Source organism: Helianthus annuus, chromosome 13 (genome assembly GCF_002127325.2).
Source record: "Helianthus annuus cultivar XRQ/B chromosome 13, HanXRQr2.0-SUNRISE, whole genome shotgun sequence".
Classification (NCBI taxonomy): Eukaryota; Viridiplantae; Streptophyta; class Magnoliopsida; order Asterales; family Asteraceae; genus Helianthus; species Helianthus annuus.
Window position 1 is genome coordinate 79,435,417 of NC_035445.2, and position 10,051 is coordinate 79,445,467.

Sequence of the window (10,051 nt, forward strand, 5' to 3'; positions counted from 1 at the left end):
TGGGGGGAATATTTGTAAGTGTCATGTGAGATGAGTTTTTTTTTACCTTTAAAGCAATGAAATACAGAAAATTATTCATATCTAAATATCTAAGATCATAAATGCCTTGTAATATAAAGACCACCTGGCCCACATTTTACTTTTTTTTTTTTATTTATGCGCGAAATTTTCATCTAGTGACTACTTTTTTCGCATAGTTACAAAATATAAATTAGCAACATTTTGTTGCTCAACGTTGTTGTAATTTATGTATTAGGAGTTCTTAAATTTTTTTTTGTATTTTTTATTTTTTACCCAAAGATTTTAATCTTTTACATTTAACCCCTTTGACTTTTTTTTATTTTTAACTCAAAGCTTTTCATCTTTTACAATTTAGCCCCAACACTTTTCATGTTTCGTAAGTTTTCGTTTTACGTTTCGTTCTAAATTTTGCGAGTCAACACGCCGCAACGTGCGTGGGAGATTCAACCGTTTTTCATCTGTTTTTTCCCGTTTGACAGACCAGTCACAACGCTTCTATTTTTCTTCGTTTAACAAGTTCGTTGCAACGCTTGGGTCCTAGATCGACTTAGTTATTATTTTCAACGTTTAACGTTTATGGCTAATTTCTTCGCATTAACACGTCGCAACGAGCGTGCGTGGTTCAACGATTTTACGTCTGTTTTTCGTTTGGTGTTATTTTTTTACTTATTTTATTTTTATGAAGTCTTCTAATGTTGGTGGTCGTTGTCAGTGGTGTGGCATTAATGCTACTTGTCACGATTTTTAGAACGTATTTAACATATTAAGTTATTACTAATAATTTGTTTACCACTATGCTCCTTTACTTAAAAAAAAACTATTTTTTACGTGCATATTTTTGTGTACGTGTCAATATAAATTCGATTTGCTCTACATTTTGACATAAACTTTTCCTGGAAACGATTCAGGTTAAATATAATACGTTTTTATTTAAAAAAAACTATTTTCTTCGTGTACATTTTTATTTACGTTTATTATCCTCGATTTTCTCTTTTACTATTACCGATGCATAGTTGAGAGATTAAAATGGGATATGTAGCTTTCACAAATACCAATTTCTAGTTAGTAGTAGATTTTACAATTGACAATTACACATGTTCCTATTGTTAAGGCCTGATGTAGGATGTAAACAGATACATGAATCATGAATGGGCCAAATTGTTTTTTATTCACTTCTGCTTGCCTTATTGGTGATTAAAAAAGGAAGTAATTAAAAAAGAACATTGTGTTACCAGACACACACTTATGGACAAATTTCCAACATTTCCAGCTACTCCCTTCCATTTTACTCCAATCACTCACATTCTCAAAGGTCTCATTTCCACACACAAACACCCACTACATTCTAGTTTCTCTGCATCAAGAGTAGGAGGATAATTGATTGTGGATATGACATAAAGCCCTTACTGACTTCTAGTTCTACAAAGTTACATTGTAAAACAAGGTCTTGCAGGCCGAGTACTCCCTGAGTAATCGCTAAAAGGTAGGATGATAAGGCCAGCGTACTCTCTGCTTAGGCCGAGTACTCTCAACTCTGACTAGGAAGCGCCTAACGACTTTTGCGACCATGATTAGATCACACGGTGTGGAGGGGCTTGAAGATGGGGTATTATGCGACATGTGGACCACCCGTCAGAACGTGGCGTGGTGCTAAAACGGACGGTGTGGCCCGGGGGTGTAGACGTGACGTTTTTCGACACGTGGCACACACCTTTTGTATTATTTTATAATTCAAATTATACAAATGTATTAAAATTTTATAAAAACATTATTAGTAATTAAACAATACATAAAATTAAATTATATAAAACGTTACATAAAATTTAAAAACACTCATAAAATTAAACATTACCTAATATTAAAATAAAAAACCACATAATTTAAATAAAAAAAATCTAATGTTTCCCACGCCGAGACGAGCTTGAAGTCATGGTGGTGCTCATGCCTAAAGTTGATTAGAGCCACTTGAATGATGTCGTCCTCCCGAGGTCACCACCCTTGTGCTCCATGGCGGTGTGGATTGTCTCAGATCTTTCGCAATCCAAACGGATTACCCTAAAACGAGACGAAAGGGCGTCGACGGTTCGGGTGGTCTCACCCCTATGGACACAAAAGTGTTGTCGGATTTTCCTCCAAAAATGACCGCTCGTTCGCCTACCTGGCGTGTGGTGGCTCAAAGCTTCGACCCAGGACTCGCAAACTGCGATATCTTCTTCTTCGGTCCCCACAACGGTTGCCATCCTCGGTTTTTTTGAAGTGGAGTTTGTAAAAAAAAATGGAGTGGTTGTATATATAGGGTAAATTTTGAGTTGTAAAAAAGTAGAGGTTTTAAAAAATTTAAAAACTTAACCATTGGGGTTAAACGGCTATCACCCACGTCGAATAACCACGTGCCACGTTATTTCCTAAATCAGCTCCACGCTAGTGAAGAATCCTCCGTCTCTTGAACAACGCCGTCCTAAACACCGTGAACAGACCGGTGTGCACAGCATTGAAAAGCAACAACGCCACTTTAAATCTCCCATATCGTGTAGTATCACAATCAATTAATCTGCTTTTCTCCATTCTCATTTTACCTGATGGGACTTATATTTTCTTCAATTATACCATAAGTAATTTAGAAAGTTGATTTACCAGCTATACATGATTGATTATTTTCTCTTCTATAAAGGGTGTATGAGCCCAGCCTTTACCATTTTAGCCTTATATTTTAACTCAATTTCATTTATAAAGTTGAATATGGTTATTTAACTTTTTTAAATTAATATTTATTCTTTAATATTTTTTGTTTCATTTTATAATGTTTGTATTTAGTACTGAAATCAATAATATTTAAATTTATAGTAATATTCAAATTAATATATAAGATTATAGTGTAATAGCAATTTAATCTCAAAGGTTTTAATTTGTTATTATATATTTCAGTATTTCAAATGTTTTAATTTCTATTATTTAAGCATTCCATAAGTTTCTTCGTCATCAGCAAATTATATTTATTTTTTTTTTATTCTTCGCATTCATAAGTTTCTTCGTTATCAGAAAATCATATTTATTTCTTTTATTCTTCTTTTGGTTGATAGATGTATGCAAAAAATATAACCACCACGGAAAATGAGCTTACCCATGCTAAGCAATTAAGTATGGGTATTTGCAAGTGGTGTTCATTTTTATTTTAGATAATAAAATAAAGAGTTGCTTTTATCAATAAAAAATAGAAAAATCGACAAATTTCTTTTTTACTCTCCTTGTTTTAATAATTTCTTTATAGTTTAATGTAGTTGTGACCATTCTTCTTCAATCTTCACAGCCTTTTTTTCATTTGCTTAGTTTTAAAAAATAGTTTGTAAAATAATAATTAGGCTATTATTTTAAAAGATATGTTCATATTTGGAATCACTAGATATATAATCATTGTTATGACTTTTTATTGTTATTACCTTTGGCAAAATCTAAGACCGCCTGTACTGGGGTGTTTTTTTTAAAAAAAAAATTCAAAAATAACGCCTCATAACGCCCCGCCTACCATTACGGTAGGCGTTATGGGGCGTTTTTTTCGAAAAAAATTGACACCGGCGTTTTAATTAAAACGATTGCAAATGTTTGACCAACCAATCAAATTCATCAACGGCTATGTAACGGCTAGTTGATTATTTTTATTTTTTATTTTTTTTAAACCTTTACCTATATATATATATATATATATATATATATATATACACAACCAAAACTCATTCATTTTCAACCAAAACTCTCAAAAACTCTCTAAAAAAATACAACCATTTTATAAAAAAACTTGATGGATTCTCCTAGTTCTTCATCCATGGTAAACTTTTACTACAACGAGTATTTTGCGGATGACGATGGTTCGACCGATGAGGAGCTTGAGCAAGAGGCGGTTACGAGTGCTTGTCAACTAGCGGTGAGATATGTCAAGCATTCTCGTCGGCCCCAAGCAAAAAAAATAAAAGAGGTTATATTGAACGAGACCGACGCGCGGCACACGATCGTTTGATGAAAGATTATTTTGACGAGGCGCCGACATTTTCGAACGAATTTTTTAGGCGTCGTTTCCGAATGAGTAAGCGGTTGTTTCTACGCATAGTCGACGACTTGGAAGCCAACTACGATTATTTTAAACAAAAACCGGATGCAAGAGGGGCACTTGGATTTACCGGTATCCAAAAGTGTACGTCGGCGTTACGAATCCTTGCTTATGGTAACACTACCGACATCAACGACGAGTATCTAAAAATGGCGGAGAAAACAACACGAGACAGCTTGGAGCATTTTTGTCGCGGTACAATTCTTATACTTTACTTTTTTTTTTAAACGACGAGTATGTTCACAATTATTATTTTTTGAAGCTTATGCTTGTCTATATTTTTTTATAAAGGTATAATTGATGTGTACGGTGCGCGTTACCTTCAAAAGATCTATGAGGTACATAATGCTGAGCATGGTTTGCCTGGTATGATCGGGAGCATAGATTGCATGTATTGGCGTTGGGATAACTGCCCGACTGCATGGCGAGGCCAACAAACACGTGGTGACAAAAAAGGACCCACTATTATTCTTCAGGCGGTTGCTTCACAGGACCTTTGGGTTTGGTCGGCTTACTTTGGCGTGGTCGGGTCATGCAATGATATCAATGTTTTTGAACAATCTCCGTTGTTAGAGGAGTGGATTTCTGGCAAAGCTCCAAAAGCGTCGTTTTACGCAAATGGAAACTACTACCCTCATTGATATTATTTGAGCGACGGAATTTATCCTAGGTATTCGATTTTCGTGAAGACGTATAGTGATCCTATTGATGAAAAAAGAGCATACTTTAAAAAGGTTCAAGAGTCTTCACGAAAAGACATTGAGAGATGCTTTGGGGTTCTTAAACAGCGCTGGCAATATTTGAGAAATCCTTGTCGTGCATGGAGCAAGCAAAAAATGAGAGATGCTATGTACGCTTGTATAATCATGCACAACATGATTTTGGAAGACGAAGGAAAGGCGATATGCCAGAATTATGTGCCAGAAGCTGTTGAAGAGGAGCATCCACAGGCGACAATGGAAGAAAAAGTGAGTAATGCGCGAGAGTTGGGTTACGAACCGTACCATTCCCAGTTAATGGTTGATTTGGTACACCACGCATGGTCGGTTCGGTATGTAGCACCTGAGGGAGATGAAGAAACGGAGGACGAGGAAGACGAAGCTGGCGAGGGTGAAGAAAGCGAAGACGAAAACTAGTGTTTTTTTTTAATTTATTTGGATGTTTTTTTTATTTCTAGTATTGTATTTTTTTTTAATTTAATGAAATATTTAAGTTAAAAAAAAAATAATTGTGAAATGATTGAATGGGGGTTATTGGCATAATGCCCCACTACGCCACTTTTGCTATAATGCCCCAACGCTGACTAGGATGCCACGTGTCGGATAATGCCCCATGATGGGGGCATTATGTTACTTCACCACTACACATGGTCTAATAAGAAATCATCACCATGTTAAAAATAGGATCCATTCAATAGGTTTTAATGAAATTTTAGGCCAAACCGCTAACTATGGTTTCTAGTAAAAGCAAATCAAACTAGTCGGGTTGGTTAGGTCTTCTGGACCCTCTAAAACAATTTGGTTTGAGCGTTGTGGACATGTGTTTTATTTATTTTATTTTTTTCAAAACTCTTTGTATTGAGTTTTTAAAGATGATTAATATAGTTTTTGAATATTATACACTCACGTGCATGTATGCAACGTTATTTGAATATTCTAGAGAATTGAAAAAAACAATTGTTAGTTTCATGTTCTAAACTATGAACCAAACCGTTAAAATTTAAAATTGGTTTTTCAAACCATGAACCAAATCGTATTAATCTCAAATTGACCTAATGTTTCTTGTTTCAACGCATGTGTCAATTTCAACAGTTTATGAACACCCAAGGTAAACCATTCAAGTGATTTGCAATTTTGTGATTGTTTGATTTTATAGGGTCCAAAATATAACAATTGATATACATGTTAATCAAATATATGTATTTCATTTGCATTTGCTTCATGTGGTCCTGAATCCTGCTAACTTTTCATATCAACTCACTTGATCTGGGATGACTTAACAAGCAAGTGTCATCTAATATACTCCAACCAAATACTCAAAGCCTAATATGTGTACACATACATATATTATTTATTGTCCTTTCACTTTTCTAAAATATATTATTGCATGACCTTTCACTTTTCTCATTTATTATTACATGACCTTACTTTAGCTGCAAAATGGCATCCAATGATCATCTTATCAATTCCAAAATATCATAACTCTTGCTTGTGTTACAACTTACAACACATCATTGCATTACTTGCTTTGTAGAAACGCTTTTTCGTGCGTCGCATAATTTACATTGTTCACTAACCAATGCAAGATCTACTTATGAATCGATCAATTTAGAGCCTATTAAGAAGGCAAACTAAAAGGGTGGCCGGTGGCAAGCCGGGCGTGCTAAACTCGCCCAAGGATTGAGTTTAATGCATACCACCTCTTAAATCATTTTATCCAAAGATTTGCAATATTTTTTTTTTAATTTCACAATGCACTACAAACATGTAAACTTCTGACCCCACATGTACAACAAATGATCCTAATTCACTAAAGTTTAGATTTTCATACAACTACTCTATATACATAGTCAAACTGACTCTCCAATTATAGCCCACCACAAATTTAGAACCACTCTTCCCCACACACTTAACTACAAGAATAAAATCCCTTATCTCTTTTTCTTGGCACATGATCCCATAATGGAAGAAAACAACACCACCACCACAACCATAATCCTAGCAGCCCTCTCCACCCTCACACCACCACAAATCTCCACCCTCACCACCACCATCTCCACCCTCTTCCACTTCCACCGTAGCCGCCTCGCCGCCCTCCTGTCCTCACACACCATCTTCTCCCTCTCCCTCCACCACCTCCACACCCTCTCCCTCCACCAAAAATCCCTTCTCATTGCAAGACATTTGTTATCAATCCTCTCCCAACTTTCACACATCCTCCGCCCGACAACCACCCGAATGCCGCCCTACATCAATGACCGTGATCTTGACTCGGTTCTTCTACTTCTGCTACTGTGTGAACTAAACCAACATGATCCCGAATCATTGAAGTCATTGTCACCAACAGATTGGCGGGATTCGCTTTGCGAGTATGTGTCCGCCACCATGTTGACTCTTACAGGCATTGGATTTTCCACTAGTGAAATATTGATGAAGTATATTGAAGTGATGGCAAAATGCAAGAGGTTTGTTGATGTCATGGGGTGTAGAGATGGAAAGGAGAGGAAAGAGGTGGCGGCATCCGTGGCGGCGGTGGTGGCGCTGCCGTCTGTGGAGGTGAAACAAGGAGGAAAGGAGTGTGTTGTTTGTAAGGATGAGATGAAGCAAGGGAGAGATGTGTGTGAATTGCCTTGTGAACATCGGTTTCATTGGATGTGTATATTGCCATGGGTGGTTAAAAGGAATACGTGTCCATGTTGCCGCCATCGGTTGCCGACTGATGATGTGTACGGTGAGATCGACCGGCAGTGGGAAGTTCTTGTCAAGATAGGTGGCAGTTATTTTTAGTTTTTGTATGTAGTTTTACGTAGGGGTTTTGATATCATTAAAAAGTTGTAAATCTACATGAACAACTATGTAGTCATGAATTCTATGTTTACATGGATGCCTAAAAATTGGACATAGCTAGACTAGTGGACGCATATATTTCTTATTTAGGTGACATTAGCCAGGTTTGAGCAACTTGTAATAACTTGGGGTTAGCTTGCTAAAAGCACAAAAGACGAACACGATTGGTGGTAGGGATGAGCAATTTATGGTTTCGAACCGTCAGAACCGGGGAACCGAATCGGAACCGTCAGATCCGAACCGTATTGTTGTATTTCGAGTCTGGTTCTGGATCTTAAATTTGGAAGAAAACGGTTCCCGGTTCGGTTTCAGTTATAACCAACGGGTCCGCCTAAAGAACCACTAGAACCGGTTTGAGTTATTTCTTATCGTGTTATGAATTTACATCGAGATAGTTGGTAAACGGACAACAAGCTGCGTCGCTGTCCCTTTTTGAATAGCAAAACTAAGTTTTTTTAAAAACTACGTCCATAGATCTCGGGGTCATAACATTACTATGCATGACCCTTTGAACTCGACTAAGTAGGTGCACAACCTCTGGCGCCAGAAAACCAAAAGTATCAAAGACCATAATGTCAGCTGGTCGAAGGGTAGACCTCCCTTCCAACGGGTCAGTTAAGAAATTAGCGGGTGCCTCTTTCTTAGCAGAAATACCAGCGCACCTAAATATGTCAAAAATGACATCCCTAACAAAATCATGTCGGTATTTGAACCCGTGAGCTCTCTACAATGAACTGCATGCTCCCCAAAAGAATCCAAACACGCCTTATGACAAACTGGGCATACTCATCAACTAGGAATAAAGGAATCATGAGACGATACTTAAGGATAGTACGGTACTCCATCGGCGACATATGCTGGCCTAACCCATCTATAGGTATATGATGAAACAATGGTTAACCGGGCAGGGTTAACACACTGGTCTCGTCAAGACGGGTTAATCCCTTCCTCTCGAGGATCGCTGGCTGGATCACCGGTGGTTGATCTCCTGCACAAGAAAACAAGCCGTGACTCGTAACAAGGAGGATGGGGTGGGGGGTGCTCCTTGTTACCACTCTCCGGCGTGAGAATCAGTAGTTTGCTTGGGAAGCAAAGTAAGATAGTAGTAGTAGTGAGAGAGTTGTGAGAAGATACCTCAAACCTGGTTTGGGGTTGGTATTTATAGCCGAGGAGTGAAGGAGGATGATGATGGATGGACTGACGACGTGCTGCACCCTTTCAGGTGTGTCAGGCTCGTCGGTTATGGAGGTTACGCCACGTCAGTCCATTGCTTACGTAGCTCTGACAGGTAACTGCCATTGGTGCCACTTGCACTGTGGTGTCAGTACCACTTGCTTGAGTACATAGGATGCGGTGCAAGCCGCATCGCTACGTGCGGTAACATCTGAAGTTACCGCGTCTCCTACTTGTGATCAAGGAATACGCGAGATGCGGTGCTAGCCGCATCGTCGTCTTGCCTGCATCCCTTGTCGTGACGAAAATGTCCGTATGGTGCGGTGTCAGCCATACCGCTACGTTCATCTTCTTCTATGCCTAAGGTAAGGCTTTCCTGTATTGATAGAAGTGTTCACTGGATGCGGTGCGATGCCGCATCGCTGTGAATACTTCCGTTTTCATACACCAGATGTGATGCTATGTCGCATCACTCTACCGTTCTCATGTTCCATGTAAGTCCTTCTTTGTTACTAGATAGATTGGATTCAACCCTTGTGTCGACGCGTTCCCGCATGGGCACAAGTAGGTTGTTAGTTAGTGGGGGTTTTGATAAGGGTAATGGTCACTCGCGGTCCATGCTAACGCGAGATCTGGGACCATACCCCTTCAAGTCCCCCCAGTCTAGTGTTGCTGCCACATACAAGGTGTATGTGGGAGGAGTACTGGACTATGGTGTTTGGAAGGTAGTTTGGAGTCTGGAGAAGATCCTAGACCATGTGTGGTCTTTTCTGTATGTAAATGAAGCTGGAGGTCCGGAAGGGTCATCTGACGCCTCTTCCGTATCGGTGAAGGAATCTCGTCTGATGCGAGATTCTCAGCCGATTTATGTCACCAGGTGGCCTGCCACCTGTTGTTGTGCCGAAGGTCTCTTGGAGACCTTGTTAGTAATGCTGCACAAACTTCGAACCAACCTCTGAGATGGTGGTTCGAAGGTATGTGGAGGTTTCCCATCCTTTAAAGGTGGTCTTTTCTTCATACCAATTGTTGAATTGGTGCATGAAGAAGAAAAGAAACTTTTGGACCAATCTTTGAGACTGGGATCAAAAGTTGTTGATGCTTGCAAGTGCTTTGCTCAAGCTCTATGTTCAGCATCGAGTTATGAGACGACGATCCCTTTTTTGTTGGGTTTTCGTGTTTATCGTCATAG

The 10,051-nt window shown here is 38.7% G+C and overlaps 1 protein-coding gene across 1 annotated transcript; it reads left to right on the top strand.

The window, feature by feature from the left end:
- Positions 1–6,709: 6,709 nt before the first annotated feature.
- On the top strand, positions 6,710–7,745 carry LOC110898285 (E3 ubiquitin-protein ligase SGR9, amyloplastic). Its single transcript, XM_022145048.2, has one exon. It carries the CDS (start codon positions 6,805–6,807, stop codon positions 7,627–7,629), a length of 825 nt encoding a protein of 274 aa, XP_022000740.1. The 5' UTR covers positions 6,710–6,804; the 3' UTR covers positions 7,630–7,745.
- The last annotated feature ends 2,306 nt before the right edge of the window (positions 7,746–10,051 follow it).

Excerpts from the sequence above, each read along its gene's own strand:
- LOC110898285 (XM_022145048.2), top strand. The coding sequence starts at position 6,805 with ATGGAAGAAAACAACACCACCACCACAACCATAATCCTAGCAGCCCTC.